This window comes from Neopsephotus bourkii, unplaced genomic scaffold (genome assembly GCF_033783945.1).
Source record: "Neopsephotus bourkii isolate Nb327-2 ecotype Australia unplaced genomic scaffold, CSIRO-AGI_Nbou_v1 NB_450, whole genome shotgun sequence".
NCBI classification, from domain to species: Eukaryota; Metazoa; Chordata; class Aves; order Psittaciformes; family Psittacidae; genus Neopsephotus; species Neopsephotus bourkii.
Genome location: NW_026900952.1, coordinates 1,317,022 through 1,343,439, shown reverse-complemented (window position 1 = coordinate 1,343,439; position 26,418 = coordinate 1,317,022). Strand labels below are relative to the sequence as shown.

Below are 26,418 nucleotides of genomic sequence, written 5' to 3'. Positions count from 1 at the left end.
AGTAACATGACCTACCTTGTGTGTATGTTATAAATCACATATGAAGCTGTATAAGAATAATGAAAAACCTGTGACAAAAAAAGAAAGCATAAGAATTACAAAAAAACAAATACTGGATTATATACAGACTACCACTACAATAGCCAGTCTTTCAATCCCTGTGATCACCAGTATCGTTACTACTGAAAGATTTTACTGAATTATAACCAATAGACTTGAACCAGGGTTTGAATGTTGTATGGGACACACATACTCACCTATGAAGTTAACCAGATACTTAACCTGTACAACTGCACAGAAAATGTTCCTGTCAGAAACATCTGTGCTCCTGTTTAAGAAAAGGGTTTTAAAAAGCAGAACAAAACCAAAAGAAAACTCCAGTAATGTACATTAGGAAAATAAATCACTTTTCCCCATCTTTCTTCATCAAGTTATGGTCAAAATGACTGCACAGGCACCACAGTTATTTTACTTGAAATGCAGACAGATACAAGGTCATATGGTATTTTTCTGACTGCATGCTACGTATAGCCTGAACGCTCTTCTGGGATAAAGCTCACAGAACAGAGCAAACTGAGTGCTTCCTTGGACTCCGCTGGTTGTAGTTTTCCTTAATCATCTTTCAGTGTGATTTTGACAGACTTTCTTTGAAATTCAGGGAAAGTTGTTGGTTTGTTTGGGTTTTCTTAATTTACTTGAGATTTTTCGTATGCAACAGTTCTGGTAAAAAAAAACCAAACAACCCTATTTGTCAGTAAACCTAATTCATCAGAAGTCACAAAAGATTTCTGGTCTCAGAAACCCCATGATTCATGGATGGGAAAGAAAAGTAAATCTAATGAACAGTCTTATGCTGCCATCTTTATTTGCTGAAAATTATGTTGACGTCAACTGAACTCAATAGAATTGCCATTTAAGTGCAAAATATTAAGGCCTGACATAAGCAGACCCAGAAGATCCATGGTGGCGAACAGCATGGTACAGTGTATAATGTGATGCACCACCACACCAAAAAGCTGAAATAAAATCAAACTATTACACATTTTCTCTACAGTCAAATGTCAGTCTATATGCAGGTAGTGAATAATAGACATTTTGCTGTCTTCCAGGCTTGAATGATTGGTTTTAACCTAGCTTGTTTCTTTATCACTATGCCTCACATTATGAAAATAGCATAATTCCATAATATTAATTAGTTTTATTATGAATTTAAATTAATTTGTGGTCTTGGAATATAAAAGATATTGGTAATTAATTATGACCGAACTAACAGAAGCGTTTTGTTTTTTTTTTTTAATGGAAACTACTGACAGAAAGAAACACAGGGTGACACACTCTAGAGTTGCTGTAGCTTCATGGCTATCAAGTAACAGTAACTCTGCCTGGCACATGAAGGACATATGTCTAGGCACTGTCAGGCTAGTTCCAGTTAGATGGAAAACAGATACAGCTGTAAAGCTTAAACCCTCATATAGGTATATATGTTCGGAACATTTCAGTTTATGTTATCTGCACCAGGAATATTTTATTATCTCTTCCACAGAGAAGAGACAAAGGAGAATCACGCATGAACAGAGACATTGGAATTTGCTGCTATCACACAAGAGGAGTTTCAGAGGTTATTATTGTATCTGGACATCATTCAGTAACAGAACCATCTAAAACATCCTTCCACTGACTCTTTCCATTATTAGTTTCTGGCCAACACGCATGTCCTAAATCCTTGCTGGGTGATGCTGCAAGAAGCCTACAAATATCTGTAATATTAGTAACCGTACTTAGTGCAACTGTTGAATGTCCCTTTTATGAAATTTCCCTTAAGAATCACTTCCAACATCTATGATGACTAACATCAAGTATTGCTTCAATAAGAAGAATCACAGATGTATTAATAAGAATGCACCAAACTTAAGGGCTTATGTTACAGGTTATAATAAAATGTTTGGCCATGTAAGGTTCGAAAATTACTGTGGCAGAAATAGAAATAAATTATAATAGCATTAGGATTCTTGTAGGAGGTACAAAGACACCAAGAAAAAACATTCCAAGTAATTTGATCTGTTTTCCCTAAATAACTGCAATAAACATATCTACTATCATGTCTCTATACAATATGTACATACACATCTAATCATATACACAGCAGAAGTAGACCACTTGCTTACACACCATAATGTTTAAAGATCTGTGGGGTTTCTGGGAAAAAAATAACTTGGTAAATAATGTGATTGCGAACGTATCAAGACAGAGTTACTCAAGTACTGCTGGTAAGACAATGAGAAAAAACACTGGCTTCAAAGCTCCTCCTTTCTACGTTTTATGTTGCTGGAGAGGTAAGAGATAACAAAGTAAGGGAACATAGTTAAATGATGGTGGTTCCTGCACAGGGTGTACACTGACAGAGGTTATCCAGAAGGGCACCTGCCAGATCTGTCTCATATAGCCAGTTACAGCAAAGCGGAATGGGTCTCACCCTTCAAGGAAAAGGAAAAAGGATATTACAGATAACATGTAGAGGGCTGATAGCTGTTTAGAAAAGAAATATTAAAAAAATAAAAGAATATATTTCAACATGAAATGCTAAAATAATAACTATTTTTTTGTGGTTTTAATACAAAATATGCCATAACAAGAAGAATAATTCATATTTTACATGGAAACTCTCTTCTTGCTTTGCAGTAAAATTGCTATTGAAATATTTATGTAGAAGTATTAGTATCTTTGTGTTAAAAGTATTAATGTCTTTGAAAAAGCTTCACAAGCAGAGGAGACCAACATTACAATCACTGTCTTTGCCATTCAAATCCAAAGTGGTATCATTACTATTCTGAAATGTTTTGAAACATATTTCTTCCGAATTCAGGCTTTTATCAATTTATAAACTGAAGACTAGCTTTCATGTGATGCTGCTCAACACTGTAAAATTTAGCTGCATTTGTATATGAAAACACCTAAGAACCTAAAAGAAAAAGGTGAAACAAGTATTTCAAGACAAATTGTTCCAGTCAAAACTTACTGAAATAACAATGTATTATTCAGCTAACAGTCAACAATAAAAAAACGCCACATTTATCAATCATGACCTGAACTTTTTGATGACATAGTGTTTTGGGTTTTATATGTTCTTTATTTTCTACCTTTCAAGAAATGTCTTTGTCTTTCTAAGGTTTCTTAAAATGAAATACTATCATGGAACTTGATGCATAGGCCAGCAAAATGCAGAAAAACAATGTGCCCTATATATATAACCAAATACACTCCACTAATTCTGTCATATACTCCAGGAAATATTCATCTGTCCTGGGTAATTTGGAAATCATCCCTCAGCAGAACAATGTTTGTGCTAAAAAGCAGCCAAGAAAACCTCACAAGCAGTTGGTTTTTCAACAGGATGAAGGCCCTCAGCTCCAGGGAAATAGAGGGGATATGATGGCATTAGAACCTCACAGAGATATAATCACAAAATACACAAGGCATCCTTTATCAAATTCCTATATTATTAACCAATTATATTATTTTACATGTTACTTACTTAGAGCAATAATGATGCCTCCTGGCTGGCAAAGCCTTTTGGAAAGTAATGAACTGCTGACTGTCCTATATTTTCATTTTTACCCATGCTGACACAAATACTCTGAACTCATTTTTGCAGTTCTCAGTGCTGCTGTAACTCTGTAAATTCTACTTTCAAGTTCAATAAAGACTTCTCACAGGGCATAACAAAACTCAGTCTGAGCGAGAATGATAAAAAGTGTCAGTATATGAAATACACTGAAAATTTTAGCATTTACAGTAATATTTTCAGTTATTCCAAAGTTTATCAGCAAAATGGTATATATCTCACATGCAATGTCCCTAAGGCAGATATCTGTTTATTTGTATTATACCTAGCAAATAATAGAGGCTATTTAAAATATATGCCCTTCCTGCTAATAATAATAACAAAAAAAAAAAAAAAGGCAGTAGAGTACCACAGAATCATATAAACATAGAATAGTTAGGGTTGGAAAGGCCTTAAGATCATCTAGTTCAAATCCCCCTGCCATGGGCAGGGACACCTCACACTAAACCATGTTATCTAAGGCTCTGTCCAACCCGGCCTTGAACACTGCCAGGGATGGAGAATTCACAGCTTCTTGGCAAACCTATTCCAGTGCCTCACCACCCTTAAAGAACTTCTTCCTTATATCCAATCTAAACTTCCCCTGTTTAAATTTTAACCTGTTACCCCTTGTCCTGTCACTCTAGTCCCTAATGAAGAGTCCATCCCCAGCATCCTTATAGCCTCCCTTCAGATACTGGAAGGCTGCTATGAGGTCTCCACTCAGCCTTCTCTTCTCCAGGCTGAACAGCCCCAACTTTCTCAGCCTGTCTTCAGACGGGAGGTGCTCCAGTCCCCTCATCATCCTCGTGGCCCTCCTCTGGATTTGTTCCAACAGTTCCATGTCCTTTTTATGCTGAAGACATCAGAACTGCACACAATACTCTAGGTGAGGTCTCATGAGAGCAGAGAAGAGGGGCAGGATCACCTTGTTCAACCTGCTGGTCACGCTCCTTTTGATGCAGGCCAGGATACACTTGGCTTTCTGGCCTGTGAGCGCACACCAAAGCTGGTTCATGTTCAGTTTCTTGTTGTCCAACATCTCCAAGTACTTTTCCACAAGGCTGCTCTGAATCTCTTCTCTGCCCAAACTGTAGCTGTGCCTGAGATGCTCCAACACGGGTGTAGGACTTTGCATTTGCCATGGCTAAACTTCATGAGGTTGGCATCAGCCCACCTCACAAGCGTGTCAAGGTCTTTCGGGATGGCATTCCTTCCCTCGAGCGTATCAACTGAACTACACAGCTTGGTGTCATTGGCAAACTTGCTAGGGGTGCATTCAATCTCACTGTCCATGTCACCAAGAAAGATGTTGAACAAGATCGGTCCCAACACCGATCTCCAAGGGACACCACTGTTACTGGTTTCCAGATGGACATTGAGCCATTGACCACAACTCTTTGCATGCAGCCATCCAGCCTGCTTTTTACCTACCAGTGGTCCATCTATCAAATTGATGTCTCTCCAAGTTAGAGACAAGGATGAATACGGGACAGTGTCAAACACTTTGCACAGGTCCAGGTAGATGACATCAGCTGCTCTACCCCTGTCCATCAGTTCCGCAGCCTCATTAGAGAAGGCCACCAAATTGGTCAGACAGGATTTCCCGTTAGTGAAGCCATGCTAGCTGTCACCAAGCACCTTGTTGTTTTCCCTGTGCGTTAGCATGCCTTCCAGGAGAATCTGCTCCAAGATTCTGCCAGGCACAGAAGTGAGACTGACTGGTCTGTAGTTCACCGGGTCATCCATTTTCCTCTTCCATATCCTTCTATTCTCCTATCATAAAATAACTAAAATTGCAGTCTATGCCATCATGCCCATCACACTCATCTGAAAACACGTACACTGACTTGGAAAGAGGGACAGTTTCTCAGATAAAGTTTATGACCTTAGAGATTGCTACACTTCATCAGTGAGATATCAGATCTTTTATGTGTTAATTTATACTTCTGATCACATGGAAAACAAAATCTAGTATTTTAAGAGACTACTAGTCTGAATGAAAAAATATTACATTCTTCTTCTACGAATTAAAGGATTTAATTAGAATTAAAGCACGTGACACAGCAGACAAAGCAAGGGGTGGTTGGAACAATATTATCATAGGGTCCTTTCCAACCCAAACCATTATATGATTCTGTGCTAATCAAACTTAGCTGTGGAAAGTTTTAACTGCTGCAATACTGGATGCTTGTCCAAAACTGGATGATAGTCAGACAGTATTATTTCTAAAAAGGGAAGGAAGCTGCTTTTATTGCTTCATAGACATGAGTCAGTTATTATGAAGTTGAAAGCTTAGAGAACCTGACACGGAAAACGTTTTGCGTGCTTGAAAGGTTTTTCTATTTTTTCCAGCTACATCAACTGGTCTAATAAAAGATACTACCTCTTCCCACAAATATTGTCTTACTTTTCTCTTCAGGCCATCACATCTGTAATCTGTAACAGCAATTTTCCTGAGACACAAACATTCCTGAGCCCAGCTGAAAAAAAGGCCTACCTAAAACTAAATGGATCCTTCCTATTTAATAACCTGTGTTACACTTTATATCACAAAACACATGTGAACGAAGAAATCAAGGGAGAGGTTACACTGAATGGTGGAAATAAACAGGAAGACATCTTGCCAAGGACGCTCACTTTTTCATTCACCTATGGCCCTTCTCACTTTTAATATCTTTCATAATACATTAGTGAAATGATTCAGCCTGTTTTTAAACTTGTTTGGTGAGTGCCAGACAAAGGAACTACTGGCTGTTGTACTCAGTCTGAAGAACAGCAACATGAGTAGAATTTAGCTTTCATCCTCTTTTCTACAATTGAATTAAACAGAATTAAGAACTACTGAAAAATCTGCTTATGCTCAAAACCAAAGCAAAAGACTTTGCCATAGTAAAGTGATTACAAGGCCAAGTTAAAAGGTAACCAACCATTCATGCAAGAAAGTACTCTCACATGATGACACAGAATGAAATAGAGATGCGCAGAATGGTTGCTGAGACTTTTTGAAGGATTACTGAAATTAATGCACTATGCTTGCAACATAGTCACATCAAAAGCAAGTGATCAGGAGACAAAATGAGATTGTGTTGCTGACTTTGGGTAAGTCTATCCCACAGATGAACACAATCCATCTAACGCCATGTGATCAAACCCCAGTTAACTGGGAGTGCAATGTAGTGCAACACTGAGCTAGTTGTGCATGAACCCACATTGCTCACACACAGGACTTTGGCACAGCTCCTCAATCACTGCATTGATCCAGCCACAGCATTTTCAAACAGCAATTAGTATCTACACAGAATGTAACAACATAAAAATCAAGGCTGAAAGGAGGCTGGATGGCTCTATAACTTCCTGCTGTATGGCAGAAATCTGACTTTTGTTACTTAATTTTTAGCTAGCATGAAATGCGGCAGCTAAAATAACTGTATTACATATTTTTACTAAGTTGACTTATTATACATTCAAGTTCACTCTCTATACAAAATCACAGCCTATACAAGTTATACAAAATTATACAAATTCTAACTTTCAGTAATGAAAATGGGAAAAGTCTTTGAGCAGGTCATTAATGTCATATACAAACTCTATTCTGCTACACATTTGGAGAACACCAAATTATTTGTGGCCAAATTTTGTCCTTTGTGCTAGTCTGCTGAAAGCAAATGAGTCTTAGTCTTTGCCTTATGCCATCAGAATTCCCAGCAGCAACTTCCTGCTGCCCAAAAAATGAGGGTCAACATTCACATAACATTCTATTCCTTATTTCCTTTTCATGAGATTTACACATGACTGCTAGGGCTGCAGTGCATCAGTATCTGATGTGCTAACCCAGAACTTTCACAAAACAATGAAAGTTTATATTCTTTTCTTCCCTTTAGATTGTGAGATTTGTGACACCATTGTTAGCAAAACGTGTGATGGAGTTAATAAGATAAAATTAGCAGGAGCATGACTACTGCCAAAGGCTGCAGCATGATTACAGCTGCTGGATGAATCTTCCATCTATTTTGCAATTTAAGTGCTAAATAAATTATTAATGTCAATGTTATCAATAACATTATCAGGTTAAATCCATCTTTCTTTTTAACTCTATTATCATTCACTTCAAAAGTTCCCCACTTGCCTGTCTAGACTCTGTGCTCTCCAGCACAGGAACTGCTTCTAAGGGGGATTAAACAACTAAATATGGCTCAGCCATGTTTGGGTTTCAGGTAATTTGCTGCTTCAGTGTTTTAACATTAAAGAAAGACCTCTGCAGAGTTAACTTCTGAGCCAGAGACATATAAATCTACTATATAACACTAACACTACAAATGAAGAGTTTGAATAAAACACACAATATGGACTGACTGCATATTTATGAAAATAATATTGGTTAGAGATTGGATTTCTGTTGGTTTCATACCACAGCAACAAATACAGTGAAACCTCAGACTGCGTACTGGTACCAAAGTTCAACTCACTTAGAGGTATACACTAAAAATGGTTCACACCATGCTCTAGTAATGTACTTCTTGCTCTTGGGAGGTGTAGTGTTGGCTGTTATTTTCCTGGTCCCAGATTAAGCAAGAATTCAACATGAGTTAGTGACTACTTTAATATGGATTATATATGGGGTAGAGAGAGGCACAGAATTTAACTCCTTCATGAATTGCAGATTTGCACCACAATCCAATAAAACTTTTCATCTTAGCTTAAGTTTAAACTGAAGCTAATGATACATTAATTCATAGTTCCTACAGCTAGGAAGGACTGCTATGATCACTGTGCTTGAATAAAGTACTGTCTGACCTCCTACATCAGAAACAAAGCTTATGGGACTTCTCATTTTAAATATCATACACAGAGATTCCCAATGTGTTCTTCAGTGGATTTCAGAGTAAACTCAGATAAATGACCAACCAAAGTGTCTATAATAATGAGATGACAAATTCCCACATATCTTTGAATCCTAGTGTTTCTACTCAATTGTGGAATTGAAAAACTAGAGGCAAACTTTGACAATATTGATGTCTAAATCTCTATATAATTTTGTGCAATATTTGGCCTTCATAGGTGGACTATCTAATTTCTGAAAGCTCTGTATCTAACTGCAAAGACTTAATCTAAGACAGCTGGATGCATTTGAGCACTGAAGTTAAATGACAAGGTTCTAACTTTGCAAAGCATCATATTTATTTGTTTCAATCAACATCAATTACTTGTCATGACTGATAAGAACCACTGCATATCATTGATAATAATTTATGGTTAGCATTAATACTTTGAGGTATGAAATATTGCCAGCTGTAACAACGATATGCTGCCAAATCAAAATAAATATAAAGGCAAGATATTTCTAGACATGTAATTTATCTATAAGAGAAAAAGCTGTCATGGAAGCCTAAACACAAAAGCACCACTAGAAAATCTGCAAAAGCTTCAACTGTTCCACATATAATTTCCCAATAAGATTAATTATCTCAAGAAAAAGACATCCACTGCAGACTGTTAATTCACAGTCAGTTAAACTCAGTTCATCTAACAAACAGTAATGTGATACAAACCACTGTTCAGAATAACTGCTGAAACTTCTTTTTCTTCTACATCAACAGCTCAGATAGATCACCCCATATTTGGATATGCAACTCAATCATTTTTGAATATGTAACAACTTCAGATGAGTGAATTATTCAAAAAAGAATTTTCTGCATTGATACTTCTGAAAGCCTCATATATCACTGTCATTTGAAATTCTATTAGCTATACTATTACATAAGTTTCTTGAGTCTTGTATGAGATAACTTACAACAAAAACTTATATGATTTTTTTTCTGGCTTATTCACTTTCAACATTAAAAACCAGGTATGATTTCACTGGAATCGTTGCTACATGACAGCAAAACTGGTAAATCTTAAGCCTCAAGCCTAACGTACATTTTTTATATTGATACACATGCACATGCATATCATTCTTAAGTGTATGCTCACTGTATGATTTAAATTTAGACTTGATGATTATTTCTGGATTAGTAGAAACTTGGTTTTCCCTGATTTGCAGGCAGCTTCACAATGTTCATGTGTACTTTGATTGGACTAGCATTAAGGGGAAATAGAAGATATCAATTCTAACACAGCCAGAATTTTATCTCCATAAAAATATGAGGCTGCTGAGAGCTCTTGCTGCTCATCACTGCAGCTGAGGATACTAAATCTGTCTTTGAAAAATATGTATTTAAGTAATACTGCCTGATCATTTAAACAGTCTGATCTCTTTACAGGGTCCTTCCAGTAGAACCCAAATCCGGCACAACAGTCGTCCTTTATGGGAAACTTGGATTGAGTACATTCACACATCTTAAAATTGTTAATTGAAACCAAAATATATTTTAAATCATAGATTCTTGAAGGCAGAGCTTCATCCAGTGTCCTTAGTTTTTAGTGATAGTTTAATTTAGTTTGTTCTTTGAGATACTGTAGAAGAAAGAATTGTGCCAACTTGGTTTTCTTCTCAGCTTTTCCTAGGTAATACGTTCCTAACATACCGTGTTTATTCAAATGGATTGCTAAAGATAAAATAGACTAATGCAGAAAAGATAACACCTTGTTTTGAAGAGACACACTTCAACATGTGGTGATATTTACAAAAATGCACATAAGGTGATTCAAGTGAAAAATTTTGTGCAAAGAAACGGATAAAAAAAGATGTTGAGAAAGTATATTTTCTAAAGTAACATTCTATACAAAATGAAATGTCCAGGTTCTGAGCACAAAATTGAACTGAAGATGCCCTAAAAATGATGATGATACACAAGAAAATCAAGCTATACAATAGGCTGATTTTGAAGTAAAAACTAAGTCTCATTACGTCTTTTCTTCTCCAGGCAATCTGACTTACTCAGCCAGCAGTAAGAAAGCAGATACCGGATGCTCCTCTGCTTTTTGCTTACAAATGACATGAAGAGATGAAAAGACCCTGTGGAGCTGGAGAAAGGACAAGCAATGAGATAAATGGCTGTGGATCTGAAAAAATGTAAAGGGAAAATGGAAAATAAACCAGGCTGGGGAAAGCAGATGGGTAAACAAGCAAGCATGCCAGATTGGAGAAGGAAGATAAAAAGTTAGGACTAAAAATACTGGGATAGGAAAAAGGAGAAATAATAAAAAGACAGAACAAGTTCATAGCAAACTAGAACAGAGTCCCTTACAAGGCTGAATATGAAGAGAATTGGGTCAAAAAGAGAATAGGCAGCAGTGAGGGAAAGCAGTAAGCAGATCTGCACTGTGTGGGCATGGTGGCTCTTGGGACTGATGAAGGATAGAGTGGCATTTAGAGCTGCCTTCTTTTTCTCAGGAATTTGACATACAATCAAAACACTCGAAAACATGAACTTCCTGCCTTTCTCTACCTTGGTTACCATCATCATTAATTGCTTAGTGTGGATATGTCACATGGAAAAGCAAGAATGTAGTAGGTTCTCATGTGTAGGTCATCTTCTCTGGGATTCTCCCACAGTGATATCGACATCTTTGATGGCATTTCTGGGTGCTAGACTGTCCAGGGGACTTCTTTTATGCCACTTTGTGGTGGGATTTATTTTATTTTATTTTTAACAAGAAACTGACTGTCTGTCTGTCTTGACTTTGTGTATTTATCTGCCTGTAAGTTGAGCTATGAACCCTCCCAAATACTTTTGAAATCTATGTAGTTAAACACTTTTGTAATGCAACCAAACCTTTATGACTCAGGCAGTCAACATGGCCAGGACTCCATCCCTCCAAACCATTCTGTAGTTAACCTCTTTAAACTCTTCAAATGATACAAATGCTGCAATTAAATTTCTCCCCTTCTTACATCAGTTCTGCACCGGTGTGTGAACTCGAGTACATTCAATAAACTATACCTGTGTCAAGACAGCATGAAAAGTATATCTTGTCCATAGGGGTGAGCTCCCGAAGTACCATCATGGCTAAATTTAATCTTTAGTTTTAAATTTCCTTTTTTATCATGCCCGATTCATCTCCCTTATCTCTGCTGCTGGTCCTGCTAGCTGGCTTGTATTGTTCCCCTCTGTTCCACTACCTTGTTACAAAACCAAGCAAAATATCACCTCTATATGCAGTTTCCAACAATTGAGCTCACAGCTAGTTATCCACTCCAGCACTTCCCATTAGCAGGCCATGATGCTGCTTGTAGTCAACTAGGCTGACCTTCACTAATTTTCTCTTATTGTACCATATTTCTGTATTAGTTCCTGTTGTGGCCATTTTATGATATTACAGTTCCTTTGACAGCGGTAACATAAAGTAGACTCTTGTAGCAAATAAAAGACCTCTTCATGATGAAGCGATTAAAAGGTCATGATAAGAGAGCTATTCATTTAGCACAGGGAACTACTTCACAGTGATCTCAAAGAGGCTGTAACAAAGTTAATACCTCACACCAAACTCGGCTCTCCAGGAAACATCTAATCTGGTGCTATGTTTTCAGACAATAAATAGAATTAAAAAGGTTAAATTTGTGCAGGTGGTTGACTGCCTTCCCTGAAACATCAATTTATTGCCTAAGGCCCCAGGCTAACAACCTTTCATGCTCAAATACCTAAAAAGACTTGTCCTTACTTAAAAAGAAGACAAAAATTGGATAATAAAGGGACACATCTTAATACTTCACTAAAAAGTGGACCCAACCATTTGATCTGTTAGGTCTGTCACACTATCAGTGTTCCTCAGAGCATGAGACTGAAGCTTGGTTTAAAGCATGATGTGCAAAGACAGCTTTGCAAAGATGTGCTTAAAACATTTCTCTGGGACAGTTACATAAAGGTTAGTCTTTGCCATCTACTTCAAGGTATTTCAACTCTGACTGTGTAGCAATTTAAAAGATCTCTCATTCTCTTTGTACCAAAGTAACTGCTAACTCTCATTTTGTAGGAATTCACATATTCAACACTCCTCCTTTCAACACTGTTGAGAGATGCAAATGCCAGTAGAATTTATCTGCTTTCCTGACTGACCCGTTGGCCTGCTCAGAGAAGAGACAAAGTCAGCCAATTTTTCTTTGATCAGGGAGCCAGGAATGCAGTCAATGCTTCTTCTGAGAAAGATGGGATGAATTCCTCCTGTATAATGTAGATGAAAGATATCCCTGCCATACAATGACCTACAAGAAGAAAATTCTGAGATAGGATAGTTAAAAGGTTTGAAAACCACACAGACTTGTTTTGTCTTTGGGCATTGCTTTGGGACAAAGTTTTCAACTACAGGATTATGTATTACTTCTTAAAGGCCAAAGCAGTGCCAGCAATCCCCATTTATATCCACTTGCAGCATGGATTCAATTATGTTGTTGCAATGGTGTTTTTAGTGAAAGGAAGCTCTGTCCTCAGCATTTTTTAAGCAATGACCTGGGTCAGGCTGGCCCTTTTCCTTCAGCCTAAGCAGTTCTGTATTACTAGACACAGGCTTTCCATGAAGGTTACTTGTCCTTGCTTCAATGAAGTAGCAAATTCCAGATTCCAATGATAAAGGAGCCAGCTTGATACTTTCAATGCCTTATTTCTTTAGGTTTTTTTGTCCTTTGGGGAAGTAACTGGTAAAGTGGTGGTGGGTTACTTTTTGTTTTAAAAAAATCTGTTTGCATCCTTTTTGTTCATAGAATGTTCTTGCTACATTTTTGTTCTATTTTAAAGACAATAACTACTTTGTTTATTCTTAATGTTAAATATTTCCCAGAAAACTATTTTCTGCTCTGACTCCAGTCACAGAACTCATTAGACCACTTGCTAAATTGCATAAGATATTGCCTCTTGTTAAGGAATACCAAAACAGCTTTATTTATCAAGTACTCTCAGATGAGATCACCATGAATGGTGTACACAGCAATGGCTACTGGCAAAATTTCTTCATTACTGCACACATCTTCCTTCCATTACCTCCATGTAACATGGCTTTGGCTCGTCTTGTGTTAATATATCTGATACAGTGCAGTACTGTTTGCTTCCTGTTCGACACTGCTTTTGCCAAGACATATAAAAGGGCACTGCATCTATGCCATTCATCATCTTCACCTACTGCCCTGTTAAAACATTGAAAGGCAACTTCAAGAATGAATTCAAGCAGAATAGAAAAGCTCTATACATTTCATTCATCTATGTTGGCTGGTACAAAACATACCAAAAGTACAGGTCACAGCTATTTCTGCTTAACTGACAGTACAGATGTTATTGCTTACATTGATATGGTTCCCGAGAACTAATTTTGTTGTGATAGTAGACCTTTCCTCCTTGTCTTTCAACATTTTGTTGATCATGTTGATAGATTTCTCCGTCAATTCACTAGTATCTCTACTTCCACCCAGTTACATCACTTCCAAGTTTTTCATTAAACCTGTGTTCTGATAATCTGTGCAACCAAGATTTACAAGGCAGTGCATCATGCTTAACTGACTGCATTTTGTGGTGGTTTCTTAGCATGTGAAGAGTGAAGAGTTCCTAGCTTCAAGATGTTGCAGGACACATTTCACTATGAGATGCAACCTCAGAGAGATGCAATCTTCAGAAGGATTGTTTTTTTTCATTTGTGAGACTGCTCTAGTGACCAAAACTATTTTTTTAAAAATCTTTGCCTATGAACTTCCTGCAATATATATGAACTGTGACCTTTGGATGAAACTTGTATAAATAGAAATGTTAAATTGTACATAAACCCTCTGCCAACCCCAAATAAAAGGAATATAGTTCAAGAAAGAAGTAAAAGTTCTGATGGGGTTGCTACAGTAAAGATTAACAACCTCAACAGCCACTCTATGACAACTGCATTCAAATACGTTAAACCCAACATAAATGTTTCAGATTCTGTTTTGAAGCAAATAATCTAAATTCAGATTTTGGCAGATCAACTGACAAAGAAAAGCAGAAAGTAAAATATTCTTGACAGAAGAAATCTTATGTTAGGGAAGCCTATCCACACTTTGGGCCTCTCAAATCTAGGTACTGATAAAAATAGTTTACTATTGGATCCTCTTAACCATTCGCACCTGTGACATGAATGTACCTGAATAGAGATGGTTACAGGAAACTTGTATCTCTGACAAGAATATTGTTTGATTGAAAATGAAACATTTGTATTGATCTCTGTAAACTTTGCTTCATTCATTAAAGTGAGATTTGTATCCAGAAATAAATAAGCAGTAAACTGAGGTTTGCACTACTATTTAATTGACGTAGTATATATATAGAGAGATACATATGATAGAATAGATAGATAGATAGATAGATAGATATCTACAAAAGAATTGATAACTGGAGCTTTTCAGTTATTTGCACAATGAAATCCTAAATAATTATTTGTTCATGAAGATGAACAACACCAACCCAGGGGGAGAGGTTATAACTTCAACCAATTATTCTATGTTGGAGCACTTCTGCAGGGACAATAATAACAGTTCTCGCATGGCCACATTTCACGTTATTTTCAGTCCTGCATTTAGGTGTCAGATGAAGTCAATGAAATGTCAATAAATCAGTGAGATGCATACTTCTATCATGATTCTTAAAGATTATCTTTGGTGCTTATCTACGTTTTAGGCGTTTAAATACCTCTGTAAATCTGACATGTAAGCTCTTGGAAATTGTTACCTTTACTCATTCTACATATGCTAAAGCCACCATAAGATCACAGAAACATAGAAGGGTTTGGGTTAGAAAGGACCTTAACATCATCTAGTTCCATCCCCCTGCTGTGAGCAGGAATACCTCCAACTGGTTCAGGTTGTTCAAGGCACTGTCCAGCTTGGACTTGAACACTGCCAGGGGTGGGGTATCCACAACTTCCTTGAGCAGCCTGTTCCAGTTGCCTCACGCTCTCACAGTAAAGAAACATAATCAAACCAAAGAAATCAAGGTGATTTTGTATCAAAAACCTGGTGTAAAGTGCTTATATTCTTTTCACACACTCAAGTGAAGCAAATTCTGTAATATAACTGCTTATTTGACATTTATTCATCTTCCTTGTAATTCAATGGGCAGAATTAAATGATTAAACCTAAAGTGGTTACACAATGAGTAAAACCAGTAATCCTTTTTTTTTTAATTTCAGTAGTGAGGCTTTAATATTAAGAACTTTTAATATGAAGAACTACCTAGTAAAATTCACATTTGTGTCCTTTTAAAAATAATAATGGGACTTTAATCAAATTAAACCCCTTAAGATTTCAAAGTAAGCAGTGGCTATTTCAGTATAATCCACTGGCCAAATTTGAAGTTGCTGTACTGTTTTCTAACTCTCTGGATTATATTGAGCTGTGTCATTTTGAACATCTATATCCTCTTCTATAATATTTGATTTTGGTTTTTCGTTGGGTTGTTTTTTGGTATTTTTCTTTTTAATGTGGTTTGTTTGTCATAAGATCTATGTGATACATAGGCCACATACTCAAGAGGGAGAACACCAATTTGTTTGGTTTGTATCTTGACCATCAAGTTACCTCAAAGCATCCCCTCCCTTACAGAAATTTATCATCAATTTAGCAAAGTCAGTAAAGAATCTCTGTTACTAATAATGTTGCAGCAGTTGGCATGACTTTTACTTAACTCCCTTTAATTCTATTTTCCTTCTAAGATCTATACATTCAGTATGGAAGCTGAGATTAAAAAGAAAACAAAACAAACCACAAACATATGATGATTCAGACTTCTCTCAAAGATAATAACTATGCGTGCACACTAATACAAGCAGCCAAGCTTTGGACATGGTAATAAGGAAGGATACGATTCCACCCTCTCACAGTGTGAAAATATATTCTTCATCCAGTTCTATGGCCTGAGACTGAGCAGTGTAACCTTTCTGGCACTCTTAAATTCTGGAACTTCTGTAACTGAATTCAGTAACAAAATGTCATGGTCCTCAGTGGTACAGAACACAGCTATCCTCATGAACATAAAGAGCCATTTCAGGCATGTATATCATGTGTAGACCTCAGTTTGCCATTAAAAAAAGAAATGTTTAGTAAAAGTCTACAGACTGACCTTACTATGCACCATTCCCATTCCAGCTAATATTAAATGAGCACAAACATCTATGGATTACATGCGAATGCTTTGGGAATGAGATTAAATGTGACCTTAACAATCAGTACTTATTAAAAAGTTCATTGTTCTCTCAGCATCACTGAGAGATCTACCTATAGATACCTACAGATTTCTGTGGCCTACTGCTAGTTTACATATAGGTGCAAGCTATATGATTAATTGCATATTCATTTAGGGGTTTAGGAATTTGTGAGGTTCTATTAAGAACTTTATTTCTTATTAGATATGTCTTCTTTTTTTTCTCTTTTTTATTTGTTCAAATTGGGTCAGTGATACAGACAGCTAAATTATATGTAACTAAATGATACCAAGTTCTTTCTCTAGCAGACACTTTCCTATCAAAGTTAGTCAGGCAGCTAATGAAGTGCTTTGATAGAAGAAATTTTAACTCTCTTATCATCCATTCCAGTTATTAACTGATGGGGCTTCCTACAGTTGACTGCTTTCTTTAAATATGCATTATTCTGATAGAGCTGATCTAACTGAACTCACACCCAGGAACCCATTACTGTTCTTATCTAGAAGAACCTGCATTTTCCAGTATCCCCAAGCAGACCCTTTTAAAGTTCCATTTGCATTTTTGGCATAACTCCTACTTGAATGAATCTCTATTAGACCACCATTAGTTGTAAAATGTAACAACAGAATTCACTAGTTTTCCCACTGTGGGCATTGCATCTAATCTGACCACAGAGCTTCTCAAATAATTACCTTTCTGGTGACTGAAACTCTGAAATACAAAGATGAGACACTGCAATGCTGTGTACAGCAAGACTATCAAGCAAGGCTATCAATTTTAGTCCATACTAATAGCAAATTTAATTTTTTAGCATATTCTCAAAGATTTTTACCACGCAGCAAAGTGTTGCATTATAGTCCATAAATACATTATAAGAAATGGTTTAAGTGCAGAGAGCTATGCCCACAAGATTTCAGCAGTAAGTTACAAGCTGTTATTAACTTTCTAACACTGACAGAGGATTCCTTGTCTAACTAAATTAACATGAAATGAGTATTAAAGTGATGTGTGCTAACTAAAAAAAAAACCAAACAACAACTAACCGTAGAATTATAGAATAGTTAGGCTTGGAAAGGACCTTAAGATCAGCTAGTTCCACCCCCCTGCCATGGGCAGGGACCCCCCACACCAAACCATGTCACCCAAGGCTTTGTCCAACCTAGCCTTGAACACTGCCAGGGAGGGAGCATTCACAACCTCCCTGGGCAAACTATTCCAGTGCCTCACCACCCTCACAGTAAAGAACTTCTTCCTTCTATCTAATCTAACTTCCCCTGTTTAAGTTTTAACCCATTACCCCTTGTCCTGTCCCACTCTAGTCCCTAAAGAATAGTCCATCCCCAGCATCCCTATAGCCCCCCTTCAGATACTGGAAGGCTGCTATGAGGTCTTCAAGCAGCCTTCTCTTCTCCAGACTGAAGAGCCCTAACTTTCTTAGCTTGTCTTCAGACGGGAGGTGCTACAGTCCCCTCATCATCCTCCTGGCTCTCCTCTGGACTTGTTCCAACAGTTCCATGTCCTTTTTATTTTGAGGACACCAGAACTGCACAAAATACTCCAAGTGAGGTCTCACGAGAGCAGAATAAAGGGGCAGGATCACCTCCTTCGACGTGCTGGTCACACTCCTTTTGATGCAGCCCAGGATATGGGTGGCTTTCTGGGCTGCAAGTGCACACTGCCAGCTCATGTTCATTTTCTCATCGACCAACACACTCAAGTACTTCTCCGCAGGGCTTCTTTGAACACCTTCTCTGCCCAGCCTGTAGCTGTGCCTGGGATTGCTCTGACCCAGGTGTAGGACCTTGCACGTGTCACGGTTAAACTTCGTAAGGTTGGCATCAGCCCACCTCACAAGCGTGTCAAGGTCCCTCTGGATGGCATTCCTTCTCTCCAGCATATCAACCGAACCACACAGCTTGGTGTCATCGGCAAACTTGCCGAGGGCGCACTCAATCACACTGTCCATGTCAGCGACAAAGATGTTGAACAAGATCGGTCCCAAAACCAATCCCTCAGGGACACCACTCATTACCGGTCTCCAGCTGGAGCTCTTTCCGTGTGGCCATCCAGCCAGTCCTTTATTCACCAAGTGGTCCACCTATCAAATTGATGTCTCTCCAATTTAGAGACAAGAATGTCGTGTGGGACAGTGTCAAACGCTTTGCACAAGTCCAGGTACATGACATCAACTGCTCTACCCCTGTCCATCAGTTCCGTAGCCCTATCACAGAAGGCCACCAAATTGGCTAGGCAGGATTTTCCCTTGGTGAAGCCATGCTGGCTGTCACCAAGCACCTTGTTATTTTTCATGTGCCTTAGCATGCCTTCCAGGAGAATCTGCTCTAAGATTTTGCCAGGCACAGAGGTGAGACTGACTGGCCTGTAAGAGTTCAGAAATACTTTTTTTTTTTTTGGTGGGGGGGGGGGGAAAGAAACTGTGTGGAACTTGACATTCTTGGTGGACTTTCCACATGCAACTTCATTTTACTTTAACTAGATATTTGCTAGTAATAAAAAATAAGAGCCACCTAAAACATCACAATTCAGAAATACAAATGTTCTATCAACATAGCAAACTACTTTATGTTCTGGGTTCAGCAGCAGCAGACATTTTTCTCCTTTGTAATAGCTGATGTAGTGCTGTGTTTTCGATTTTAGTCTGAGAACAATGCTGATAACACTGATGTTTTTAGTTGTTGCTAATTAATGTGTACTCTGATCAAGGACTTTTGGGACTCATGCTCTGCCAGGGAGGAGGCACACAGGAAGCCAGAAGACAGGACACCTGACCCAAACTACCCAAAGGGGTATTCCACACCACAGCATGTATTGGTTGGTGGCCAGTGAGCAATTGTATTGTGCATCATTTGTGTTTACTGTTGTTTTTTTTTTCCTTTCCCCTTTGAGTTTTATATTCTCTCCCCCCATTATTTCCCTTATCATTATCATTATTATTGGTGGTAGCAGTAGTAATTTTGTATTATATTTTAGTTATTAGACTGCTCTTTTCTCAACCCGTGGTATTTACATTCTTTCAATTCTCCTCATCCCTCTGGGAATGGGAGGGAGGAAGAGGTGGAGTGAGTGAGTGGCTGCACGGTTCTCAGTTACTGGTAGGGCTTAAACCACAGCACATTACTTTTCAGTAGGATAGGCACCAATATATTAAAGAACTGTTGTTACTGAATTTTAGCTCTAAACTCTGTTTTCCATTTATGGCTGAAGGAATGATCTTCTGAATTACTTCTTTTGGCAATTTTTTCATTCCTCCTATTGACTTAATTTTCCCAATCATGATGTGGTTTTTCGTTATTCCTTAATGCTGTATCAGATGACTTAATATCTTTTTTTTTTTTTTTAACATGCTATTGTAAGAAGGGAACTCCGTGAGGTAAAGAAACTGGAATCTCACAGCCCTATCTGCTAATGCAGGAGAGCTGATCAATATTCTGATCATACTTAAACAGGTTTTGCAATCAATAGGAAAAGGGAATTTAAGTCTCAATGAGATGCGTAGATAGACTTTCTCTGTTATTGGATTATCGTCTGCACTGAAACAGAGTGAACAGGGGACTGTAATATTAAGCAGTTGAGATTAAGTATCCACAGTATGAATGCCTAATACAAAAATGACAGAAAAATCTGAGATGCAGCCATATCTCACCTCAAGAGAGAATGAGCTGCCCCTAAGGCATACAGAAGATACTGGTTTAACCAGGTTACAAAAAAAGTGGAAACTCTACAAGCGAATTGAGAGTCTGTGGGTGAGAATTAAGGGGCAGGCTGGCAGGGGCGATACCGTTGTGGGTGTCTGTTACAGGCCACCGGATCAGGGTGAGGAAGTTGATGAGGCCTTCTACAGGCAGCTGAGAGCGGCCTCACAGTCACAGACCGTGGTCACTGTGGGGGATTTTAACTTCCCTGATGTTTGCTGGAAGGACTACTCGGCAACCCAGCCGCAGTCCAGGAGGTTCCTCCAGTGTACAGATGATAAATTCCTCATGCAAATGGTGGACGAGCCAACCAGGAGAGGTGCGCTGCTGGATCTCATCCTCACTAACAAGGAGGGTCTGGTTGAAGGAGTGAAGGTTGAGGGCTGCCTTGGTTGCAGCGACCATGAGATGGTAGAATTCAGGATCTTGTGTGGTAGGGTCAGTAGAATAGCAAGTAGAATCGCAACCCTGGACTTTAGCAGGGCAAACTTTGGCCTCTTCAAGCGATTGCTAGGGGAAATCCCATGGGCTAGGCTGCTTGAAGGTAAAGGGGCCCAAGATAGTTGGTTGACGTTCAAGGACTGCTTTTTCCGAGCTCAAGATCGGAGCATCCCGACACGTAGGAAGTCAAGGAAGAGGGTCAGGAGACCTGCGTGGCTAAATAGGGAATTGCTAGGTATGCTGAAGTGGAAGAGTTTACAGGTCATGGAAGGAAGGGCTGGCCACTTGGGAAGAATATAAGGCTGCTGCTAGAGGATGTAGGAAAGCTGCTAGGATGACTAAGGCCTCCTTGGAATTAAAGCTGGCAAGAGGGGTCAAGGACAGCAGAAAGAGCTTTTTCAAATACATGGCAGGTAAAACTAACACCAGAGGCAATGTAGGCCCGCTGATGAACGGGACGGGTGCCCTGGTGACAGAAGATACAGAGATGGCAGAGTTACTGAATGACTTCTTTGTCTCTGTCTACTCTGCCGGAGGCAGTCCTGAAGAGCCCTGTACCGCTGAGACCTCAGATGAAGATAGGTCAACGGAGCGGTCTGCCTTAGTCGATGAGGAATGGGTTAAAGACCAGTTGAGCAATCTGGACATCCATAAATCCATGGGTCCAGATGGGATGCACCCGCGGGTGCTGAGGGAACTGGCGGAGGTCATTGCTAGACCGCTCTCCATCATCTTTACCATGTCTTGGGAAACGGGAGAGGTGCCTGAGGACTGGAGGAAAGCAAATGTCACTCCTGTCTTCAAAAAGGGCAAGAAGGAGGACCCGGGTAACTATAGACCGGTTAGCCTCACCTCCATTCCTGGGAAAGTGATGGAACACCTTATCCTTGGTGCCATCTTAAGGCATATCAAGGATAAGAGGGTTATGAGGGGCAGTCAACATGGCTTCACCAAGGGGAAGTCATGCTTGACCAATCTCGTAGCCTTTTATGAGGAAATAACACGGTGGATGGATGACGGCAGAGCGGTGGATGTGGTCTACCTTGACTTCAGCAAAGCGTTTGACACAGTCTCCCACAGCATCCTCGTGGCTAAATTGAGGAAGTGTGGTCTGGATGATCAGGTAGTGAGGTGGACTGTGAACTGGCTGAAGGAGAGAAGCCAGAGAGTTGTAGTCTATGGGGCGGAGTCTAGTTGGAGGCCTATATCTAGTGGAGTGCCTCAAGGGTCGGTACTGGGACCAGTATTATTTAATATATTCATCAATGATTTAGATGAGGGAATTGAGTGTACTATCAGCAAGTTTGCTGATGACACTAAGCTGGGAGGAGTGGCCGACACGCCAGAAGGCTGTGCTGCCATCCAGAGAGACCTGGACAGGCTGGAGAGTTGGGCGGGGAATAACTTGATGAAATATAACAAGGGAAAGTGTAGAGTCCTGCATCTGGGCAGGAACAACCCCAGGTTCCAGTATAGATTGGGGAACGACCTGTTAGAGAGCAGTGTAGGGGAGAGGGACCTGGGGGTCCTGGTGGACGACAGGGTGACCATGAGCCGACACTGTGCCCTTGTGGCCAAGAAGGCCAATGGCATCCTGGGGTGTATTAGAAGGGGGTGGTTAGTAGGTCGAGAGAGGTCCTCCTTCCCCTCTACTCTGCCCTGGTGAGACCTCATCTGGAATATTGTGTCCAGTTCTGGGCCCCTCAGTTTAAGAAGGACAGGGACCTGCTGGAGAGAGTCCAGCGCAGGGCAACTAAGATGATTAAGGGAGTGGAGCATCTCCCTTATGAGGAAAGACTGAGGGAGCTGGGTCTCTATAGTTTGGAGAAGAGGAGATTGAGGGGTGACCTTATTAGTGTATATAAATATATAAAGGGGGAGTGTCACGAGGATGGAGCCAGGCTCTTCTCAGTGGCAAACAATGATAGGACAAGGGGAAATGGGTACAAACTGGAACACAAGAGGTTCCACTTAAACTTGAGAAGAAACTTCTTCTCAGTGAGGGTGACAGAACACTGGAACAGGCTGCCCAGGGAGGTTGTGGAGTCTCCTTCTTTGGAGACATTCAAAACCCGCCTGGACACGTTCTTGTGTAACCTTATCTAGGTTTTCCTGCTCCGGCAGGGGGATTGGACTAGATGATCTTTTGAGGTCCCTTCCAATCTCTAACATACTGTGATACTGTGATACTGTGAAGCCTTCTAAGGAATTTATTTCAGTTTTTAACTCTCTTTACAATTAGAAAGGTTTCTGTTCATTTTAATCTAAACCTCCTTAGCTACAAGTTAATTCTATTACTTCTCCTACCACAAAAGCATATAAAAGAAAAAATATTTATCATCTCACTATTTACAGGAACCATTTACATATCTGAAGAATTACATCTTCAGCCTTCTCTTATTGAGGCTAAGGAAATACAATACTTTATTAACTTAAATTATTGTTTTCAAAAATACATGCTTAAACTGAAGTGTGATATTCACCCCCCCAAATATTAAGACATCATTTTTGCATGTTCAACTTGTGACCTGACACATATCCCCACATTGTTTTCTACAATACTGTTTATCATACACTTGTATATCATATATGTAATCTAGTAAACAAATACAGTATTTGTTTACTACAGTTATTCCCAACTAAGTGCAAGAGTCTGCCTTTATAGCTACTGAATCATATTCCGCATATTCAAAGCACTTCTCCAATTTTTTCCTATAGCTTTCAGTTCTAACCTTGCTGCCAGGAACCCAGTTTGATATAATCTGCAGATGCAAATAAATTTACTCCTTGTTCTAGTACCAGTCATTAAGGAAAATCACTGGAATATCACTGGTTTCTGGCCAGAGTCTTATGAACCATAAATCCACCTTTTTTGACAGTGAACCATTTTTTGCCAGCATTCACTCCAAGTACTCCAAGTACTTTTACTTACAGTGGTTCCATTTAGACCACATTGCCTCAGCTCCCTGATGGCAATGCCATGGCTGCTCCTTTTCTACTCACCAGGCTTTTTGTAGAAATACAGAGAGAAATTTGACTGATTCCTGCCCATGGCACAGGGGTTAAACTAGATGATCTTTGAAGGTCCCTTCCAACCCAAACCATTCTATGATATTATGATTTGTTACAATTTGAACTTTACAGATGGATGTTGGCAGTTACCTACTGTTTTGTTAACTTCTAGGTACTTTCAAGCAATTTAATTATAACTCCTCCCTAAAAATCAATCTGATTCTCTCCACCAAATTTCCCCAGAACCTCCTGCTTGGTTTCTTTTGGGAGAAGACAACTGTTTTCTTTTTCAGTTTTATGGATCTTGTCTATCTTCCATATGTCTTCACAGATAAAAAATAATCACAGTTACTTCCTTACAGCAATATTTATCAGGACCAAGACACAATTCTAACCTTTTATTTCACTATCTTATGCTAAGCTCTTACCCATTTGGTGCTGACATTAAATGTGTTAACTATCAGGTCACAGCTAACCTTGCTTGTGAACTCTGAAGAAAAAGAGATAAACACTTTAGCTTTTACTGTTACTAGCAGTTCCTTCTCTGTGAGAAAGATTGACTTTTTCATTATTTTTCCTTTCATTATTGTGAATGACTCTTTACTATCACTCAGTCACCCCAAGGGACTTCACAGATGCTAGGTACTGGATGTCCTGGCCATGCCATAACTACACACTGACATGAAACCAAAGTGAACAATTTCCTTGTTCCTCCTCTTCCTCCTCTCTTGTACTTGAACACGCACTGTGGACCTATGGCCATGGTGCCAGGTGGGGGGGTAGGGTGATCTCCCAAGTATCCTCTACCCACAATCTGCAGTGCAATTAACACACACCTTTCACGCCCCTGGTGATGGCATTTGATTTTGTCTACTTGCTTCCATGATTCTATTTCTGTACAAAGTTCAGCATTTGTTTCTTTCTTTGGGTCATACATTTTCTCCAAACTTGCAGCAAGGCCCATGCAAAAGCAAACAAAGAAGCTGATATTTGAATACAGGAAGTGGGCTGATTTCTAGTCACTGCTCAAATAAACTGCAAATGAAAGAGTAAGAGGACAACCAGATAATTGCTCTGCAGTTATAGACCTGGCAGCTTATAGCAACTGTACAGCATGTGCTGTGGATCAGCTAAGCACCTGTGTGTCACAATTCTGATAGAAGTTAAATGTTTAACTGCATCATGTGATCAAATTTCATTAATTTCTGGAATTTCATTAATAGCTGGAATCCTATGTGAATACTGTATGTCTTTTTCACTATCATTTAAGAGCCAGATGTAAAACAACACTCAGGTTTGCAAAGTGGATCATAGGCAAAATGTAGGCTACAACCCAATATTGAAGCCATGGGATAAAGAATCACTGGAAGAAACTCAGTTATTGACTACTCCTAGCGGTGTCTTTTTTAGAATAAATTTCTCATATGAGGGAAAAATAATAAATCACTGTTTTGAAACAGGTGCTAAATTGCTTTGCTATCACACACAAAATACAGCTGATACCCCTTACAGCTGAACTTCTGCTCTCCTCTATTGAAGACACTCAGACCTATTGAACCTACACATGCCATGCCCCAGCAATCACCGCTGCCCTTTCAAATGCTGCTCAAAAGGCAGCAATCATGGTGTCATACCTGTCGGCTGCCACAAGCACCTGGGTGCCCAGGAAGGCGTCTTTTCTCCCTGCCTCTAGAAGGCATTCTCCGTCCCCACTGAGATCTGAAGATGTGCTGCACCAGAGACCTGCCCACCCCAGAGACCACTGCTCATGCACTCCACAGGAAAAAACCTTCAAGGATTCCCACTGTGGTTCACAGCCAGCTGCAGGAAAAGACAGAGCATACAGTGGGGTCCTCAGCCGGAGACCACCGGTGGGAACAGCTCATGCAATGATCAGTCTGGGCACCAGAGATGCAGTTCAGATATGCCTCCTCTGGCCTGTTTTGAATTTTATTCTCACTTGTTTCAAAGCCAACCTCAGGAGAGCTTCCTCAGCCACTTCAGGGACATTTCAAAGATCCAACTAATTCTAAATTGGACTCAGAGGGACAACTTTCTGTACAAATTTACTTTCAAGCCAGCTGACATACAATACTATATGGGAAGATTTTATATTAATAAATAACTAATTCTTGTTTTGTCAGTCTTACCAGAGAAGAAATTAGTATTTTCTTGAAGAGGTACTTTTTGGCATAATGAATAACACAGTATTGTATCTCACTGTTACATAAAGACATACAATATCAAATGCTTTGTGCAGCTCTGGCCCTCCTGGCTCTGCTTTTAAGATTTTTTTCTACTGCTTTTAAAGCATAGCAACTTATAAGGAAAAACAAAAAACCACAGACCTTTCCAGAAAGAGATATTCTGTCTTATATAATGAACTCAGATTTAAATAAATATAACCTTGGGGTTATACAGTCTGAGTTCTTCTAAATGTGCTGTGCTCTGATAATACCTGACATTTAGAGAAACATCTACAATTACACAGTAAAGTTGATTGATAACTTTCCACACTTAAATCTAGTCAATGTGTGAGATTTTATACAAAGAGCT

At 39.1% G+C, this 26,418-nt stretch overlaps 1 protein-coding gene across 2 annotated transcripts in view; it reads right to left on the bottom strand.

The window, feature by feature from the left end:
* Positions 1 to 26,418, bottom strand: part of DPP10 (dipeptidyl peptidase like 10) — a 555,091-nt gene that overhangs the window by 74,724 nt on the left and 453,949 nt on the right. For both annotated transcript variants that reach the window (XM_061349587.1, XM_061349585.1), the window contains exon 6: positions 16 to 68. In XM_061349587.1, the coding sequence (XP_061205571.1) occupies positions 16 to 68 (53 nt within the window). The remainder of the gene's footprint in view (positions 1 to 15; positions 69 to 26,418) is intronic.